This window comes from Hypanus sabinus, chromosome 4, assembly GCF_030144855.1.
Source record: "Hypanus sabinus isolate sHypSab1 chromosome 4, sHypSab1.hap1, whole genome shotgun sequence".
Classification (NCBI taxonomy): Eukaryota; Metazoa; Chordata; class Chondrichthyes; order Myliobatiformes; family Dasyatidae; genus Hypanus; species Hypanus sabinus.
In genome coordinates, this window is record NC_082709.1 from 150,199,430 (window position 1) to 150,219,958 (window position 20,529).

General features: G+C 40.8%; 1 protein-coding gene across 2 annotated transcripts in view; it reads left to right on the plus strand.

The window, feature by feature from the left end:
* Window positions 1-20,529, plus strand: part of wdr3 (WD repeat domain 3) — a 56,622-nt gene that overhangs the window by 20,897 nt on the left and 15,196 nt on the right. For both annotated transcript variants that reach the window (XM_059968373.1, XM_059968374.1), the window contains exons 10-18: window positions 81-191; window positions 1,557-1,790; window positions 3,900-3,993; window positions 8,335-8,436; window positions 9,636-9,721; window positions 12,508-12,643; window positions 16,300-16,356; window positions 17,307-17,407; window positions 18,314-18,425. In XM_059968373.1, the coding sequence (XP_059824356.1) occupies window positions 81-191; window positions 1,557-1,790; window positions 3,900-3,993; window positions 8,335-8,436; window positions 9,636-9,721; window positions 12,508-12,643; window positions 16,300-16,356; window positions 17,307-17,407; window positions 18,314-18,425 (1,033 nt within the window). The remainder of the gene's footprint in view (window positions 1-80; window positions 192-1,556; window positions 1,791-3,899; window positions 3,994-8,334; window positions 8,437-9,635; window positions 9,722-12,507; window positions 12,644-16,299; window positions 16,357-17,306; window positions 17,408-18,313; window positions 18,426-20,529) is intronic.

Here is a 20,529-nt window from a genome sequence, read left to right on the forward strand (position 1 = left end):
AAATAGCAAACTTTCTGTTTGGAATTACCTTATTTTACTGTATTTATTTAAATGGACTTTATTTTGGTATTCTTCCGTAGGAAAAGAGCTGAGTCAGGGGAATCTGGTATTGACTTGGAGCCTACTGTGGAACGAACTCTAAAAGATGAGATTCAGGAGGTAACCAAAATCAAAGCCTCAGCAAAAGTCAGGTAAGGTGTTGTACAACTGTCCCAAAAGTAAGGTTAACCTGTAATGTAGTTTCTTTTTTAATCCAAAATTTGAGTTCTAGCTCATTGAGATATTTAAAAATATTTGCTTTAACATTTAAAAAGAAAGTCCTGAGATTTTTGGCGAAAATTGAAATGACCATGCGTTTCTTTTCTGAACGTAAGTTTGGAAACCTGAAACATAATTGTGTATGGAATGTATGTACAGATCTATACATTATTGGTCAGATAAGGTTAATACATTGCACTTTTCTGCTGTGCAATGTAACTATAGGACTATCCTCTGTAAAGTTATGTTATTATATAAGTAACAGATAATTTTGAGCTGAGCCTCCCTTGGTCAGTGAACTGCACAAGCTTATTATTTGCCTGCCCTTGGACTAAAATATTTCTTGTAATGTGACTCCCAGGGACAGTTCTTCATTGGGAAATTGATGCCCAGCTGATCCGCAAGGGCTGTCAAAGCTGTAGTTCAAGCACGCCTTTGACAGCAATGAAGTCCTACGCAGGCTCACTGACTGTCACAGCCTCCGCTGGATGTTTATGCCATTCACAAACATTTTGAAACACACTATTAAAAATGAAGATTATGTTATAAAAATGTTGTCCTTTATTAAAAAATTTAAATACATCAGATAAACTGTTACAGAAATTTATAATTATTTAAACACATGGAAATCAATTGAATTGATTCAAATGTTAAAGGAACCGTATGATTCTGCGGACTCCATGACAGTTCCGCTAATGTGGGCACAGCACCTAATGGAGGTAGAAGGTTGTGCTTCAGCCAGTGATGAATGCTTAAAGCCATGTTGGTATGGCTAATCTCAGCTTTTAAATATATATTTGGATACTTTACTAATTTTGAACTGTATTGTCATCATATGAAGGTAAGAAATCTTAGTAGGCATCACTACAGCCACATCGTATTGAAACCAGAAATGAAACAGGGCTGAACAATCCATTGTTGCCCCATTTTCAGGGGATAGCCTTAATTTATAATTAGCCCATGTAACCTAATGTGAAGTTCCACCAAACCCGGCTGCAAAAGGAGGTGGCTTGGGCATGGGCCTAGCAACCCCATCCTGTTAAAAACCCAAAAGTACAGAAGCTCCAAAGACCTCGTCCCTCGGAAAGGAAGGATACACTAAGAAGATGCATTACACCTAGGGACAAATTGAAAGACTGGCCCAGAACAGAGGACTCTTATGAGCTTCTGCCAGTAGCCTATTCCCCAGTGAAGGGTGATGTGCTTAATAAGAAGAACAAAACGTAGCTTTCTGACTTTGGCCTTGGAGTATGACCGATTACTGCTTTGACGTTTTGATCCTGATTTGTTTTCTGTAGATCATTCAGTGTTCTTCATATGCCAAATGGCGGACTAAGGATTGTAGTGCTGTTGCAGAACAACACAGTGGAAGCATTCAATCTGAATATATCAACAGAGAAACCATCAGAATGCACACAACTGGCTAGAGTAACTGTTGCAGGCCATAGAACAGATGCAAGAACACTTGCCTTCAGTTCTGACAACATTGCAGTACTTTCTGCTTCGGCTGAGACTGTCAAAATATGGAACAGGTTTGTGGCATTTGACTTTCTGTTATCATTTTTTTTTGAAACCACATTTAATGCCAAACTGTGTGGTAAAATTTAAAACACAGAGGAAACAAAATAAGACAGTCCAAGAGAAAAGCCTCTTAAACGGGTCTCAATCCTCTCATTTGCTTGTACTGGGTCAGAGAACCCAAACAAAATGTTGAGGGCACAAGCCACTACAGACGCTGGAGTGTAGAACAAAAAATAAACTGCTGAAAGAACTCGACAGTCAGGCGTCTGTGGAAGCAGGAAGGATGTTTGATGTTTTGGGTTGTGTTCCTGCATCAGGACTAAGAGGGACGATGGTCAGTATGTAAAGGGAAACAGATTGGTAGGTGATAGGTGGAACCAGCTGTGAGGTATGATGGGCAGATGGAACCAAGTGAAAAGGAGAGATGAAAGGCAGGGAGAAGAAACCCAGGTAGATTAGAGTGTAGGTGTTGAGCAGATGCAATCAGGTTGGAAGTATGTTTAAGGTGATGAATTTTAGTATGGGAGTTGGAGGGAGGAGAAAAGCTGGGAATGGAAACGAATATAGGAGCAGTGGATTACCTGGAAATGGAAAGTTAAATCTGAGATGCTGTTCTTCTGTTCGGACCTCACCCTGATGATGGAAAAGGCTGATGTTAGGTCAGTGTGAGATTAGGAAGGAGAGTTGAGATGCCATACAATAAGAAGCTCAAGACAATTGTTTTAGCCAGAACTTGGCGCTTTGCAAAACCATTGGCTAGTCAACAGTGGTCTTTTCTCACTGTAGATGAGGCCAATCAGAAGTGGCTGAATGGAGTAGATGGAATCCCTTACAGCTGGTTCCACCTGTCACCTACCGACCTCATTTCTACAACACCTGAATCGTCGCCTCATATGGAAAAGCTGCTTAGGTCCTTGGATGTGGTGGGGTAGAAGGTACAGGGACAAGTGTTGCATCTCCTACACCTCAGTACAGGGGAATTTTGATCAGCTAGGGAAGTGGACAGAGGAATGCAAATGATTTTCAATACAAATAAGTATGAACTGAAGCACTTTGGAAAGTCAAAGTAGCTCAGCACTTACACAGTGTGTCATAGGACTCTGGCGACAGAGGTACCTCGGAGTACAAGTGCCTACTTGGTTGAAGGCAGTGTCACTGGTAAGGTGGTGAAAGGGGCATTTAGCATGCTGACTTTCATCAATCAAGGTACTGAGTGTAGGATTTGGGATACAGGATTTAAGCTGATGCTGTACTTGGAGTACTCTGTACAGTTTTGGTTTCCCTATTATAGAAAAGATGTGGTTAAACTGGAAAGAGTGCAGGAAAGATTTACGAGGATGTTGAAAGGACTGGGGGCTTGAATTACAGGGAGAAGCTAGCCAGGCCAAGTCTTTATTCCCTGGAATGAGGAGCCACCATATAGAGATGCTTAAAGCTATGAGAGATGTAAGTAAAGTTTAGGATGGTATGGAACATTGGTAGCACGGGTTAAGGCTTTTGATGTTGCCATGTTTGCTGAGCTTAGCATTTAGCTTGCAGACGTTGCATCACCTGTCAAGGTGACATCTTCAGTGCGCAGTTGTTGGTGTTTCTCTTTGGGAGTTCTTGTGTTTATAAGGGCTCCCCATTCGCTTGCCGCTGTCTTGATTGGCTACGCCTTCAGTTTATGGTGTTATCAGAACCACCCTTCTGATACAGACACAAACTGGCGGTACAGAGACATGATCCACCGTTGATGATCTCAGTACATGAAGACCAAAAGGGACACCACTTTAACTGGGACACCGCAGAGTTTCTGGTCCAGGCAAATGTGAAGCAGGCGTGAAAGTTTTTTAAAGCATGGTTCTCTTCTGATAACTCCATAAACAAATATGTCGAAATAGATTCCATCTGTGATCTCCTAGGAGCCAAAGAAATGCAAGCCAAGATAGTTCAAAGGTCAACTGAAGTGGCAGCCAATCAGTTTTGGTTACAATATTGGTAAACTATTGATGCATACAAAATGCCTTATCAAGTATTTTCCACATGCATGCTTGAATCATTAAACCATTTTGTTAAACAGAAAATGTGTGTCCTGTATATTGGACAGATCCTGACAGCCATGCTTTTCTAATCCTCAGGTCCAGTTTACAATGTATCAGAACCATGGACTGTGAATACTCGCTGTGTTCCCTATTTGTTCCTGGAGATAGACAAGTTATTTTGGGAACTAAGGTAAGAGATCTGCTACTCTACAACAGTTATCCAACATTACAATTTAATGTTTGTTCATTTAAATTGTTCTGATAAAATAATGATATCATTTCTCAGCATTTGAGTATTGTAATTCCTACGGTGGGGAATTGGAATAAACTGAAAACAGACTTTCTTTGCTATTAAAATGCTCTTTACAATAACATACTCACCATCTGTAGATCTCTGCATACATTGTGATAAAAGATCCAAAAGTACCATGATCCAGCATTAAGCAGTGCACCTACCAAGATAATCATCAGATGATTCCATAACAAAATTCTTTAACAATATAAATGACAATTACCTGGTGCTTATTGATCAAAACAAGCCTTTCTCTAATTACATTACCAAGATCACTTAACTGATTATTTTGCTATTTCCACCGTCTGACCTTTTAAGCAGATATCATCTCTTGTTTTCAAGAGGAATCTAATTTTTTTTGTTCTTAACATCGAATAGTTTTAAAACTAGGAATCCACTTAACATCTCATTTTCTGGTTCAAAAGCAAGCATATCATAACATATTGAAAGTTTTCAAAAAAAAACCAATACCTGTTCTCAGAGGAAGAGAACATGGGGAAGTCAAATTCCGTCATTTCACTTCAAGTTTTATCCAAATTGGGAACAATGGTAACTAAGTTCAAGTTTATTGTAATCTGACTGTGCATATACAGGAAAATAAAACAACATTGCTTCAGACCACAGGCACCCACAAAAAATTTAACACACACAGCACATAAACCAAAATATCACCATAAGTAAGTTAATAAAATATACAGTCGGCTCTCCGTATCCGTGGGGATTGGTTCCAAGACCCCCCCCCCCCCCCCCGGCACAGATACCAAAAAACGCAGATGCTCAGTAATTTATAATCCAAGTCCAAAGATTAATTACAACAATCTGAAAAGTTCAGACTACAGGTCAAAGCTCCTCAAGTCCCTTATTTAACCTGACTCAGTGTGGTGGTCTTTAGGACCCAGTGGAATCCAGACTTTATTTAACTTGTCTCAGTGCGGTGGACATTAGGACCCGGCGGTACAGCTTGAATCCGCAGTGTTTCTGTTCACGAAAAGAATCACGATCACAATTGAAAATACGGTGGAAGTAATAAAGCGACCAGAAAGAGGTGAAATGCCATCAGTCATTGGAAAAGTGTCAGGCTACAGTCGGTCAACGATCGGAACAATTCTAATGGAGCATGTGAAAGGCCCTGCCCCGATGAAAGCTACAATTATTACTAAGCAACGCAGTGGTTTAATTATTGAAATACATATGTTTTTTAAGTGTTTTATATGCATAGAAAAGGTAAAATATGTACTACATACTAAGAAAAACTTTTGACTAACTGACGCTAAATAATACCGGATGTATGTGTTCTGACTTCAAATCCGACTTAAAGATGGACTCAGGAATGGAACTCGTTCATAACCCGGGGACTGCCTGTACTTTAAAGTCATTTCTAGATTACTTATAATACCTAATACAATGTAAATGCTATGTAAATAGTTGTTTACTGTATTGTTTAGTGAATAATGATAAGAAAAAATAGTCTGTACATGCTCAAGCAACGAGTGCTGGAGAGAGAACTTCCGGGTTTTCCTGATCCGCAGTTGATTGAATCCGCGCATGCAGAATCTGCGGATAAGGAGGGCCGACTGTAATTCAAAATCCACGCAGCACAGGTAAACAGTACAGTAAACAGCACGCTGACCTACTGACAAGGCTTCAGTGGTGGCCGGTTATTCATTAATCTCACAGCTTGAGGGAAAACAGATTTACCCAATCTAGAACCATAAAACAGTACAGCACAGAAACAGGCCTTTTGGCCCTTCTTGGCTGTGCTGACCCATTTTTCTACCTAAAATGACCTGCACCTGCACCATATCCCTCCATACACCTCTCAACCATGTACCTGTCCAAGTTTTTCTTAAATGCTAAAAATAAACCCGCATTTACTACTTCATCTAGCAGCTTATTCCACACTTCCACCACTCTCTGTGTGAAGAAGCCCCCTCTCCTAATGTTCCCCCTTCACCCTTAACCCATGTCCTCTGGTTTTTTTTCTCCCCTAGCCTCAGTGGAAAATGCCTGCTGGCATTCACTCTATCTATACCCATCATAATTTTATAAAGACCATAAGACAAAGGAGCAGAAGTCGGCCATTCGGCCCATCAAGTCTGCTCCACCATTTTATCTTGAGCTGATCCAATCTCCCCTTTAGTCCCATTCCCCCGCCTTCTCACCATAACCTTTGATGCCCTGACTACTCAGATACCTATCAATCTCTGCCTTAAGTACACCCAATGACATGGCCTCCACTGCCACCCGTGGCAACGAATTCCATAGATTCACCACCCTCTGGCTAAAAAGATTTTTTCGCATCTCTGTTCTGAATGGGTGCCCTGCAATCGTTAAGTCATGTCCTCTCGTACTAGACTCCCCCACCATGAGAAACAATTTTGCCACATCCACTCTGTCCATGCCTTTCAACATTCGAAATGTTTCTATGAGGTCCCCCCTCATTCTTCTAAACTCCAAGGAGTACAGTCCAAGAGTGGTCAAATGTTCCTCATGTTAACCCTCTCATTCCCAGAATCATTCTAGTGAATCTTCTCTGAACCCTCTCCAATGTCAGCACATCCTTTCTTAAATAAGGAGCCCAAAACTGCAGACAGTATTCCTAGTGAGGTCTTACCAGTGCCTTATAGAGCCTCAACATCACATCCCTGCTCCTATACTCTATTCCTCTATAAATGAATGCCAACATTGCATTCGCCTTCTTCACAACCGACTCAACTTGGAGGTTAACCTTAAGGGTATCCTGCACGAGGACTCCCAAGTCCCATTGCATCTCAGAACTTTGAATTTTCTCCCCATTTAAATAATAGTCTGCCCGTTTATTTCTTCTACTAAAGTGCATGACCGTACACTTGCTGACATTGTAATTCATTTGCCAGTTCTTTGCCCATTCTCCCAATCTATCCAAGTCTCTCTGCAGACTCTCTGTTTCCTCAGCACTACCGGCCCCTCCACCTATCTTTGTATCATCAGCAAACTTAGCCACAAAGCCATCTATTCCATAATCTGGCAGTGCTAATCCTGATGCTTCTGTAGCTCCTTTCCTGATGGTAGTGGGTCAAAGAGATTATGGAATGGGTGGGTGGTGGGGATCCTCAACAATGCTTTGGGCCTTTTATCAGCAATGTTTCTGGTAAATATCACGATTAGGGGGAAGGAAGACCCTGGTGATCCTTTCGGCAGTTTTCATCATCCTTTCTACGGGTTGTGGTCTGATAGCTTGCAGCCACACAATGATGCAGCTAGACAGGACACTGCTAATGGTGCTGCTGTGCAAATGGGGGCAAGGAGCCTTGCACGCCTGTCTCCTCAGAACAGTGAGGAGTGAGGACAGTGACTAGTGAGGAGGTGGTGTGGGTCCAGGTTAGATCACCCATTTGTGCACACCAAGGAACTTTGTGCTCTTCACTCTCTCCACCGCAGAGCCATTGATGTGCAATGAAGAGAGGTTGATCTGTACCTCCCCGAAGTCCACAATCATCTCTTTTGTCTTGTCTACGTTGAGACTCAGGTTGGTGTTCTTGCACCATCTGACAAGCCTGTCAACCTCTCCTCCGTGCGCTGTCTCATCATTGTTGCTGATGAGATCGGCCACTGTAGCATCATCAGCAAACTCGTTGATGCGATCGGAACTGAATCTGGCAGTGCAGTCAGCAGCGGGCTGAGCACACAGGCCTGGGGGACACCGGTGCTCAGCGTGATGGAGCTTGAGATGTTGCTGCCAACTCGGACAGATGGGTCGTCCTGTGAAGAAGTCCAAGATCCAGTTACAGAGAGGGGTGTTGAATCCCAGTGAGGACAGTGTACCCAACAACCTTTGAAGCATGAAATTCTATATTCTCAAAACCGTAGCAATTTTTGTTTATGGAAAGAATGTCAATTCATTTGATTTCCAAATTGGCCTTGAATAATTCCACTGAATTCTGTAGGAACTCATTATTCCAAAGCAATCTATAACTGTTACAGATTAGAAAAACGCAGATGTATGAATGTAGGCACGTGGATCTGATCAACGTGGAAAGCATTTGAGAATGAAACAATTTGGGTGTTCAATGTAAAATATGAATTTACAGCTCTTAAGCTAAATGTATTTAACCATCGACAGATGTTTGTATCTGGAAAGTATGAAGGCAACTGATTGATAATAGTTGATATAGGTTCAGCTTAGTATCAACATACAGCTGATTTAGATTAAATATAAAGTGCTGTCACATTTTGTGTCATTCTTCTTGTTTTATACAGTTTGGAAAGCTGCAGCTCTTTGATTTAGCTTCGGGAAATATGTTGGAGACATTTGATGCCCATGATGGAGCAGTGTGGTCTGTTTCACTGGCACCAGACCAGGTGATGTGTTCTGTACAATTTTAGGCCTATAGTTCATTTCTAAAAATTGCTATTGTGTTATCCTTACCACAAAAGCTGTGAGTAAGCATGCAGACAGAATTTAATGAATGGTAACCATTTACATATTAGCTGGTTATGGAAAAATTTATATAGGAATAGTAAGTTCCTGCATTTATTTTGCATTCCTGCACATTAAATGCAGGAAATGTCCAAATTTATATCAAGGAAACTTTGAAGCCTACATATAAATAATTTAATACATTCTCCTAGAAAGGAAAATCAAAATATATCCACTACCTGAATAAATTAATTACATCTGTGGAAGATAGTTATGGTGCTGAAACACATAAAACAATGAGCCAAAATCCATTTCTTTTCATGTAGCAAGAGCCTTAATCCATGGCCAGAGTCAAGTAACATGACACCCTTGACTCTGCTGATAGAACAAAAAAAAGGCAATGGATTAATTCCAAGAGTAGTGTTGGAGATTTTTTTTTTTGCAGAGTGGAAAGTTGTGTGGTCCACAGAGCCTATTCTGGTCCAAGAGTGTGATTCAATTTGTCCGGCGGGTACTCAGATATAGTAGATGGACAGAGGGAATGGCACATGGGATCCTACCTATCTGCAAGCTCTCTCCACTCTGCATATTATGCTGGTTGAGATTTATAAAGGCAAACATTCTTTCATTATCACAGAACCAAACTCCTGGTGTTCATCACTTTAGGTGTGCTTACTCAAAATAGAGTACAGCAGCCCAAGACTGCTGCCTTCTCAAAGACACTTGATCGGTAATAAATATTAGGTGAAATTGATCCGGTCACTGCCCAGGACCTCCACTCTGCTACACCAGTGCCAGACGCAGAGGGTTGAGCTCATTGATGCTATGGCCCTGGGAGCCGGGCATTAAGCTGTAATGGGTCACAATGACAGAACTCAGAAGTAGGCCATTGTAATGCCATCCCAGATTGTCCTGATTATCTCTTACAGAAGGCAAAGCCATGGGGTAGAACTTTATCTGCTGTCAAAGGAAACCAAGAAATGTGAAATAGCATTCAATGAAGAAAGAAGAAATTGTCATTTTTTGGGTTAGACTGTCATTGAAAGCTGAACTGAAAATATGTTATTGTGCATTGAACTGTGCAATTCCCTCAGAATCACTTTATGAACATTGATTATCACTTCTAAATTCCTCTTTCTAGCGTGGTTTAGTCTCTGGAAGTGCTGACAAGACAGTGAAATTTTGGGAATTTGAATTGGTGAAGGATGAAGATTCCGCACAGACAAGGTAAGCTATAAAAAGAAGAATAAATTGAGGTCTGATTTAATGCACGAAGAATAGCTACCTGCTGTGCTCATCAAGGGGCCTGGTTACAGTTCCTTCTAAATATATTCAGCCTTCAACCCTTTGCTGACATAAATACAACCAGGGATCTTGATCAATTTAACTGAGAATTTTTATTTGTGAATCACTCGCTCTGTTTTTCACAGTGGAGCCCAAAAAAAAAGGAAAATTGTAAAGGATGAAAAACTAAAAGTTAAAAAAACTGAGAAGTCAGCAGTCATCCCTTTTTGCTCAGTACTTAGTTTGAACCATCTCTTGCAGCTATTACAGACAGTATTCTTTCTGGATAAGTCTCCATTAGCTTTACACAATTTGGTGGAGCAACATTTGTCCATTTCTCCTTGCAAAATTGCTCAAGCTGTGCCAGGTTAGTTGGGGAGTGAGAGCGGACAGCGATGTAGAGGTCTTGCCAGAGATGTTCGATCAGATTAACATCAGAACTCTGATTGGGCCACTCAAGGACATCAATTTTCTTAATTTGAAACTGCTCCTTGGCAGTGTGCTTTGCGTTGGTGTCCTTCTGAAAGACAAACTTCCTCCCCAGTTTAAGCTTTCTGGCAGAGGCTAGCAGGTTTTTATCCAAAATCTCTCTGTATTGAACAATATTCATGTTCCCATCAGTCCTGACTAGATCTCCAGTCCCTGCAGCTGAAGAGCATACCCATAGAATGAAGTGTATACAACATGGCTGTTGTGAAGTATTAGATTTATGCCATGCATACCGCTTAGTGTTGAGGTGAAAAAATTGCACTTTAGTCTCATCCGACCACAAAAACTTCTTCCACATCTTTACAAAGTCTTTGGAAAAACATGAGCAAGGATATGCTTTTTTTAAGCCAGGGGTTCTTCAAAGTTCAAAGTTAGATTTATTATCAGGGTATATACACATCACCATATATAACCCTGAGATTCCTTTACTGTGGGTATTCTTAACAAATCTATAGAAGAGTAACTGTAAACAGGATCAATGGTCAACAAACTGAGCAAATGCAAATACAAGTAAATAGCATGAAGTAACAAAACAAAGAGATCTTAAAAGTGAGACCATTGGATGTGGGAACATCAGAAGAAGAATGAGTGTAGTTACCCCTTTTGTTTAAGAGCCTGATGATTGAGGGGTAGTAACTGTTCTTGAACCTGGTGGGATGAGTCCTGAGGCAGAAGCGAGAAAAGTGCATGGCCTGGGTGGTGAGGCTGATAGATGATTGATGCTGCTTTTCTACGGCAATATTTCATGTAGATGGGCTCAATGGTTGGGAGGGTTTTCCCTGTGATGTACTAGGCTGAATCCACTACTCTTATAGGATTTTCCGCTCAAAGGCATTGGAGTTCCCATACTAGGCTGTAATACAACCAGCCAGCACACCTTCCAGCATACATTATAGAAGTTTGCCGATGTGACGTGTCAAACCTCTGCAGATCCCCGAGGAAACAGAGGCACAGTTATACTTCCTTCGCATAATATTTCTATGATAGGTCCAGCACAGGTCCTCTGAGATACTGACACGCAGGAATTTAAAGTTACTGACTCTCTCTACCTCTGATTCAACAATGATTGCTGACTCATGGACCTCTGGTTTCCCTTTCCTGAAGTTTACAATCAATTCCTTGCACTTACTGACTTTGAGTGAGAGGTTGTTGTTATTGCACCACTCAGCCAAATTTTCAAATTGGGCATTTACAAGTGGGAAGAAGTAGAGTGATATTTGGAAACTTGACTTTTTAAAGTGTCATTTAGCAAGCAAATCACACATGGATGGTCTGCAAAAGCTGCAGTGAGAAAATCTTTTATTACCTGCTAGAGGCCTGCTGCATACGTTTTCTGAGAGTGCATCAAACATAGCATCAAAAATTGTCTTAAATGGGGTTGATGTGAAGGGGCTGTCCATATGCCTCTTCAACTGTGCCTCCAATGTGTTCAAATTCGCAGTTCTTGAAGACAGAGAATCAGAAATGCATCTAAGAGGAGCTGCTGGTCAATGAAAATCTCATTTGAATTGAGACTTTGTAGATGAGTGTGCAGGTTTTTTGAAAAGGTCACTGATTAAAAGTGTATTATGGCAAATGGCTTGTCAAAGCAATACCCTTATTAATACCCAGGGTAGATGTAGTAAATAATGATGTAAATTGGTAAAGAAAGACTTGCTTTCATATTGAGCATTCCCAGTTCCTAAAAATGCATGTCAGAGTACTTTAGAGCTGATAAGTGTTTATATAGAATTCTCCATACTGGTCAAACAAGCAGCAGCCCCTTTGACATTATCCAAAGAGCTTTATGGGTGACTGAATGGTTTATTTTGATGAGAATGCCAGTTGTTCTTTTGGGCTTTAAGTCTCTTTCGTGGAATCTTATGTGCTTCAGAGAGAGCTGATGGAGCTGCAACTTGACACCTAATCTGAAAGCTGGACTTCCTATAGTGTAGTCAGTATTCACTGAAAGCTAAGTGGCCTGCTTGTGCTCCTATTTCCTTATTGTCAGGCAACATTGATGCCATTCCTGCATTGTTTTGGCAATTTTAATCTGACCTTCCTCGTTCTATTCTATAGATTACTTTGAAATGGTGTTACAAACTTGCACTCTCTATCCCATTTGCTGTATCAATTATTTCTTTCTTGGTGATTTTTTTTTAACTGAATGGTACGTTTCATCTAATGATGTGACATTTCAATTCTAATTACTTATGAGCTGGCTGATTTTGACCTTGAACCTCCTTTTACCACAATTACAGACTGTCTTTGAATCACACCCGTACACTTCAGCTGGATGAGGATATACTATCTGTGTGCTACAGCCCTAATCAGAAGCTGCTGGCTGTGTCATTGCTTGATTGTACAGTTAAAGTATTCTACGTGGACACACTGAAGGTAAAAGATTCATGAAAACTTGCATTTGCTGGTACATCGAATGCCACAACTTCCAACTTCTCGGTTAAATTGGTCATCCTACTAAATTGCAGATATATCATTGTTCCTTTGTTGTCAGTGGGTAAAGTCCTGATCCTTTTACCCTGGTGCACCTGCAGTGACAGTACCTGGACAAGTAGGGGAGCTGCAGGATGTTCAATCACAATCAGGTTTAATATCACTGGTATATGCCGTGAAATTTGTTTTGCGGCAGCAAAATTGAAATATGTAATATAAAAAGTAAATTACAATAATAAATAAATAAATAAATAAATATATAAACAAACTGAATAAGTAGTACAAAAAAGAGCAAAAAATAGTGAGGTAGTGCCCATGGGTCATTGTCCAATCAGAAATTCGATGGTGAAGAGGAAGAAGCTGTCCCTAAAAATGTTGAGTGTCTTCAGGGTCCTGTACCTCCTCCTTGATGGTAGCAATGAGAAGAGGATATGTCCTGGGTGATGGAGGTCCTTAGTGATGGATGCTGCCTTTTTGAGGCTTTGCCTTTTGAAGATGTCCTCGATGCTGGGGAGGCTAGTGCCCATGATAGACTTCACTGAGTTTGCAACTTTCTGCAACTTTTTCCCGTTCTAAACAGTGATGCAACCAGTTAGAATGCACTTCACAATACATTTGTAGCAATTTGTAAGAATTGTTGGGTTTCCCCTTCCAAAAGTCCACGCTCAATTCCTTAGTCTTGTTGATGTTGAGTGCAAGGTTGTTGTTGTGACACCACACAACCAGATGACATATCTCACTCCTGTACATCACCCTCTGAAATTCTGCTAACGATAGTTGTGCCATTAGCAGGTTTATAGATGGTGTTTGAGCTATACCTTGCCACACAGTCATGAGTGTAAGAGAGTAGCACAATGGACTAAGTGCACACTTGAGGTGCACCAGTGTTGATTGTCAGCGAGGAAGCGATGTTGTTTCTGGTGTGCACTAACTCTGGTCTCTTGAAGAGAAAGTAGAGGATCCAGTTGCAAAAGGGAGGTACAGAGGCCCAGGGTTTGGAGCTTGTTTATTAGAACTGAGGATACGACGGAGGTGAACGCTGAGCTACAATCCATACCCTGCAGCCTGACCATAGCGTCACCCTTGTCCAGGTGATTCAAGGCAGAGTGGAGAGCCAATAAGATTGCATCCTCTGTAGACCGACAATGTTATGGTAATAGGCAAATTGCAGCGCATCCAGGTCCTTGCTTAAGCAGGAGTTGATTCTGGCCACGACCAACCTCTCAAAGCACTTTATCACAGTAGATGTGACTGCAATTGGGTGCTCGTGGTTGAGGCAGCCCACCCTGCTCTTCTTGGGTACTGGTATGATTGTTGCCCTTTTGAAGCAGGTGGAAACCTCTGACAGCAGCAATGAGAGATTAAAGATGTCCTTAAACACTCCCACCAGTTGGTTGGCACAGGTTTTCACCAGGTATACCATCAGGGCCTGACACTCTTGAAAGGTGTAATGTCATCGGCCTCTGAGACAGCGATCACAGGGTCAGCTTATGCTTCCGGGGTTCACACGGGTGCAGTTTTATTCTCCCTTTCAAAGCGTACTTAAAAGATGTTGAGCTCATCTGGGAGTGAAGCATCACAGCCACTCATGATGTTTGGTTTCAGCTTGTAGGAAGTAATGGCCTGCAAACCCTGCCTGAGCTGATGTACTTCTGATTCTGTCTCTAGCCTCAATCGGAATTTATTCACTTTTTAAATAGCCTTCTGTAGGTCATACCTGGACCTCTTGTATAGTTCTGGATCATGGTCTTGAATACCACAGGTCTTAGCAAACTACGAATCTCCTGGTTCGTCCACAGCTTTTGGTTCGGGTTTGTCTGGTATGTTCTTAAAGACACACACTCATCCACCCAGGTGTTAATGAAGTCATTGACCTCTGTGGCATATTCATTCTGATTTGAAGTCAAATCCCTGAATATTGCCCAGTCCACTGACTCAAAGCAGTTCTGTGAGCGTTTCTCCGCCTCCCTTGCCCTTACCTTCTTGGTCCTCACCCCTGATGCTGAGGTCTACAATCTCTGCCTGTATGCAGCAAGTAGAAGCACAGCAGGTGATCAGGCTTTCCAAAGTGGGATTGCACGGTAAGCATTTTTGATGATGGTATAACAGTGGCCCCTGTGGTTCACAGATGATATACTGGTGATAGTTGTTCAGAGACTTATATAGGTTGGCCTTGTTTGAATACCTCACAATGATAAGGAAGGCATCAGGGTGCTTTGCTTCATGATTGCTGATCATAAGACCATAAAGACATAGGAGCAGAATTAGGCAATTTCGTCCATCGAGTCTACTCAGCCGTTCAATCGTGGCTGATCTTTTTTCCCCTCCTGATCATGGTGCTCAGCAGAAAACTCCCTTGACAGATAAAATGGATGACGCTTGACTGCTAGATGTTCCAGGTCTGGTGAGCAGGATTGAGACAGAACCACCATTTCTCTGCACCACAATGAGTTAATCATGAAGCATACTCCACCTTTAAAAGACTCAACTGTCCTGTCATTGCAGTGAATAGTGAAGCCCTCGAGCTGCAGTGCTGCATCCAAACTGGCAGGAGGGAGTTTCTGTGAAGCAAAGTATACAGCAGTCCCTGATATCCCTCTGGTACAGCAATCTTGCTTTGAGGTCTTCAGTTTTACTCTCCAGAGACTGTACATTCACCAGCAGGATAGTTGGATGTGGCTGTCTAAGGACTCTACATTTCAATTGTATCTGCAGATAGGCCCTCTTTTTCTTAAAGGCGAGGTACATCTGGGGTCTGCCGGTTCTGAGGATTGATAGATTTTTTTTAATGTCTTAAAACAATTTTGCTTATATGGCTGTGACTGGATTTCAGCTGTTGCAATACTAAACTGAAATATTTGATGATTCTCATCGGAGCTGCACACAAAGAGTTGCCACTTTTTAGTTGAAGGAAGCAGTTCACCACCACTGTTCCAAGTGCAATTGTGGTTGGGCAAGAAATGTTGTCACCGATGGAGATGCCCACATCCTCCAAACAAATGTATTATGAAAATTACCAAGTCTGTACTGGCTTGACACTGCAACAACAGAATAGAAGATTCCCGAGAAGAGAGTATCCTATCACTTCAAACTAATTTTGGGCTTTGACAACTCATCTAGATGTTTAGAGTCTGTGCAAAGCCATTGATCACTTGCTACCAATGCTGAGTTTATAGTGTAGATGTACCCTATATAAATCTTTGTATTATGCATACTTTAGAGAAGGTCTTAATTTCTTCAGAACTCCCAAGGATGAGTGATCGTTAATGCTGTGGTTGTCGGTGAGAATTATATTGTGTAACTACCTGATGTAGATAAGATAAACAGTGGCATGACATGCGAAGATAAATGAAATGTATGTGTACATTGATTTCATGGTGGACGAGAAACCATTGAATTACTTTGCATATAGTTAAAGGTATTGGATAAACCAGCAGACTTGGAACATGTTTCCTTGGTGCAAAAGATTTCAAGTGTAGCTAAAAATAACATTTTTGAATATTGGTCTTTATTATTGCAAGTAGAAATAAAATTGTAATTAATGAGATCAGAAAGGGAAAAACGCCAGTTTCTATGTTTCTTTTTGTTTATTCCTACAGTTTTTCCTCTCTCTTTATGGACACAAGCTACCTGTGCTTTGTATGGATATCTCTCATGTAAGTGTGTTCTCCATTGCTTGTTTCTATTCAGTATTAGTGTATATTGTGGAATAAAAGGAGAGCAAATTGATATAAAATATTGGGATAGTTTTTTTTCCATTTGTTACCTCTAACAAAACAAGTAAGTTTTTTCATAAAGTAAAAGCAAAATAGGCAGGCGTAATTGAGCAATGATTCACCATTGACCTATCATGTACTAATATTAGATAAATCTGGAGTTTTTTCTGCCCTCAGTCTGCATTCTACTCCATCAGATTTTCTTCTGTGAATTGAAAGTTGTTGCTATCCAACCATTTGCAAGATTGTAGAGCATAATTGACATCATGCTCATGGTGTGCTTTCTAACTAACAATTCTATCTTAAAAGAAGTATCCTCTGAGTGTAGGGCTTTCTATTCCTGTAAGACCAATGTGTTTTCTTCAAGTTAAACAACCTCCCACTCCATTTTTCATAATACCAATGAGTAAATGTTCTGCATCAAGGAGAGCACTCTGAAGGTTGGATTGGACAGTGAAATGAGGCGAACTTTGCAGTAGATGGCACAGATTAGAGTGAGTGGGCAGGGAAAGAGTGGTGAAAGATGGATTGAGCAGACGAGAAACAATGGATGGCATAGATCAAAGCAGTGAACAGTGGATTGGCATGTCATAAATTGGGTTGCTTAGAATAGAGAACAATCTAATGAAATAGGATAGCACACAGTGATGAGTTGTGTGTGGACTGTTTGGAACAGTGAACAGGGTCACTGTAACCTATTTTGTATTGGATCTGACATTTCTTTATGGAACAGTATTAATTGTTACAACATTTACCTGTCTGGTCAGAGGGGTTGTAGTTATTTAACTTAATGCTTTGTGAGGATTGGTAAGGTACTTCCAATAAGCGTTTTCTATTTATATATCCTTCCTTATTTTATTTATGTATCGTTCTTAATTTATAATTTCTAGGATAGCTCTCTGATAGCAACTGGTTCAGCTGACAGGAATGTGAAGATTTGGGGACTGGAATTTGGTGACTGCCACAGGTCACTCTTTGCTCATGATGACAGGTAAGGGTAGTTTCACAATAAAGAAGAGTTCATTATTCCTGATTTATGTCTTTATCAAGATCACAGGAGGAACAGTCACTTGTGGCTTCAATTGATTGTTGCTTCAACACAAGGAATGGTTTTGGTAATGATTGCCATTCTTGTTGCATTAAACTGTACTGGGAAATTGTACACAAAGGTCTCTCTGAGCTCGTATATAAAAGCAGCAATAACTAAATGTTAGTTTGCAGCATTAGACGCAATTGTAGCAATGGGCCAAGTGCACTGCTCATATGGATGAATATACTTTGCATGCTGTTTGGGCATATGAATGGTAATACACAGTTTATTTACAATAAGGGAACTGAAGACTTCTGTTCCGTTGATTTTTGAAATCTGAGCTTAGACATACATTTATTAGGTATCATTTCAGGCTAGCCTTCGTGAGTTATGCCATTCCATTTTTGCTTTGTATGTTGGAAAGAGGACGCGAAGTTGAAATTGATGTCTAGAAAAATAAGTACTTTAAGGTTCAAAAAGTTGAAGCATTTTTAAAGGAATATCTTTTAAATTTATGAGTACTGACAAATGTCTAATAAAGGGCGCCTAAATAAACACAGTAAAAATAAGAATCTGAATTGAAAGTATTCAGTAAAAGTATAAAGATACAAGCGATTGGAGCAGGAATGGTTGGAGAGGAAAATAATAAAAACGGTTAAAAATAAAGCACCATGCAGATTTAAAAATGGAAATTTGACACGGTGCTTTTCAGAACCGTATTTTATGGAGGGATAAATCGACTGCATGTGATAATTATTTGTTGTGCAGTCAAATTTTAGGGTTACGCAACAAAAAATGGTAAATTCTGTATAACTAAAGGAAAGATTAAGTACTTAGAAAAGCCATTTTTTCTCTATTTCCCTGCAGTGTAATGTCCTTGAAGTTTGTAGCAAAAACTCATCTCTTCTTCACTGCTGGGAAAGACAGGAAAATCAAACAGTGGGATGCTGACAATTTTGAGCACATTCAAACTCTGGAAGTAAGTACAACTTCAGTGGAAGTTGCATTACCTAGTTAAACATTCAAGACTTTCTTCAAGGAGCTAATAGAAACATAGAAAATAGGTGCAGGAGTAGACCATTCGGCCCTTCGAGTCTGCACCGCCATTCAGTATGATCATGACTGATCATCCAACTCAGAACCCTGTACCTGCTTTCTCTCCATACCCCCGATCCCTTTAGCCATAAGGGCCATATCTAACTTCCTCTTAAATATAGCCAATGAACCGGCCTCAAATGTTTCCTGTGGCAGAGAATTCCACAGATTCACCACTCTCTGTGTGAAGAAATTTTTCCTCATCTCGGTTCTAAAAGACTTCCCCTTTATCCTTAAACTGTGACCCCTCATTCTGGACTTCCCCAACATCAGAAGCAATCTTCCTGCATCTAGCCTGTCCAATCCCTTTAGAATTTTATACGTTTCAATAAGATCCCCCCTCAATCTTCTAAATTCCAGTGAGTATAAGCCTAGTCGATCCAGTCTTTCTTCATATGAAAGTCCTGCCATCCCAGGAATCAATCTGGTGAACCTTCTTTGTACTCCCTCTATGGCAAGAATGTCTTTCCTCAGATTAGGGGACCAAAACTGCACACAATACTCTAGGTGCAGTCTCACCAAGGCCTTCTACAACTGCAGTAGAACCTCCCTGCTCCTGTACTCAATTCCTTTTGCTATGAATGCCAACATACCATTTGCCTTTTTCACTGCCTGCTGTACCTGCATGCCCACCTTCAATGACTGGTGTACAATGACATCCAGGTCTCGTTACACCTCCCCTTTTCCTAATCAGCCACCATTCAGATAATCTGTTTTCCTGTTCTTGCAACCTAAGTGGAAAACCTCACATTTATCTACATTAAATTGCATTTGCCATGAATTTGCCCACTCACCTAACCTATCCAAGTCACCCTGCATCCTCTTAGCATCCTCCTCACAGCTAACACCACCGCCCAGCTTCGTGTCATCCGCAAACTTGGAGATGCTGCATTTAATTCCCTCGTCTAAATCATTAATATATATTGTAAACAACTGGGGTCCCAGCACTGAGCCTTGCGGTACCCCACTAGTCACTGCCTGCCATTCTGAAAAGGTCCCGTTTACTCCCACTCTTTGCTTCCTGTATGCCAACCAATTCTCTATCCACATCAATACCATACCCCCAATGCCGCGTGCTTTAAGTTTGCACACTAATCTCCTGTGTGGGACCTTGTCAAAAGCCTTTTGAAAATCTAAATATACCACATCCACTGGCTCTCCCCTATCCACTCTACTAGTTACATCTTCAAAAAATTCTATAAGATTCGTCAGACATGATTTTCTTTTCACAAATCCATGCTGACTTTGTCCGATGATATCACCTCTTTCCAAATCTGCTGTTATCACATCTTTGATAACCGACTCTAGCAATTTCCCCACCACCAATGTCAGACTAACTGGTCTATAATTCCCTGGTTTCTCTCTCCCTCCTTTTTTAAAAAGTGGGGTTACATTAGCCACCCTCCAATCCTCAGGAACTAATCCAGAACCTAAGGAGTTTTGAAAAATTATCACTAATGCATCCACTATTTCTTGGGCTACTTCCTTAAGCACTCTGGGATGCAGACCATCTGGCCCTGGGGATTTATTTGCCTTTAATCCCTTCAATTTACCTAACACCACTTCCCTACTAAATGCATTTCCCTCAGTTCCTCCATCTCACTAGACCCTCGGTCCCTTACTATTTCCGGAAGATTATTTATGTCCTCCTTAGTGAAGACAGAAGCAAAGTAGTTATTCAATTGGTCTGCCATGTCTTTGTTCCCTATGATTCAATTCACCTGTTTCTATAAGGGACCTACATTTGTCTTGACCAATCTTTTTCTTTTCACATATCTATAAAAGCTTTTACAGTCAGTTTTTATGTTCCCTGCCAGCTTTCTCTCATAATCTTTTTTCCCTTTCCTAATTAAGCCCTTTGTCCTCTTCTGCTGGTCTCTGAATTTCTCCCAGTCCTCATGTATGCCACTTTTTTTTGCTAATTTATATGTTTCTTCTTTGGACTTGATACTATCCCTAATTTCCCTTGTCAGTCATGGGTGCACTAC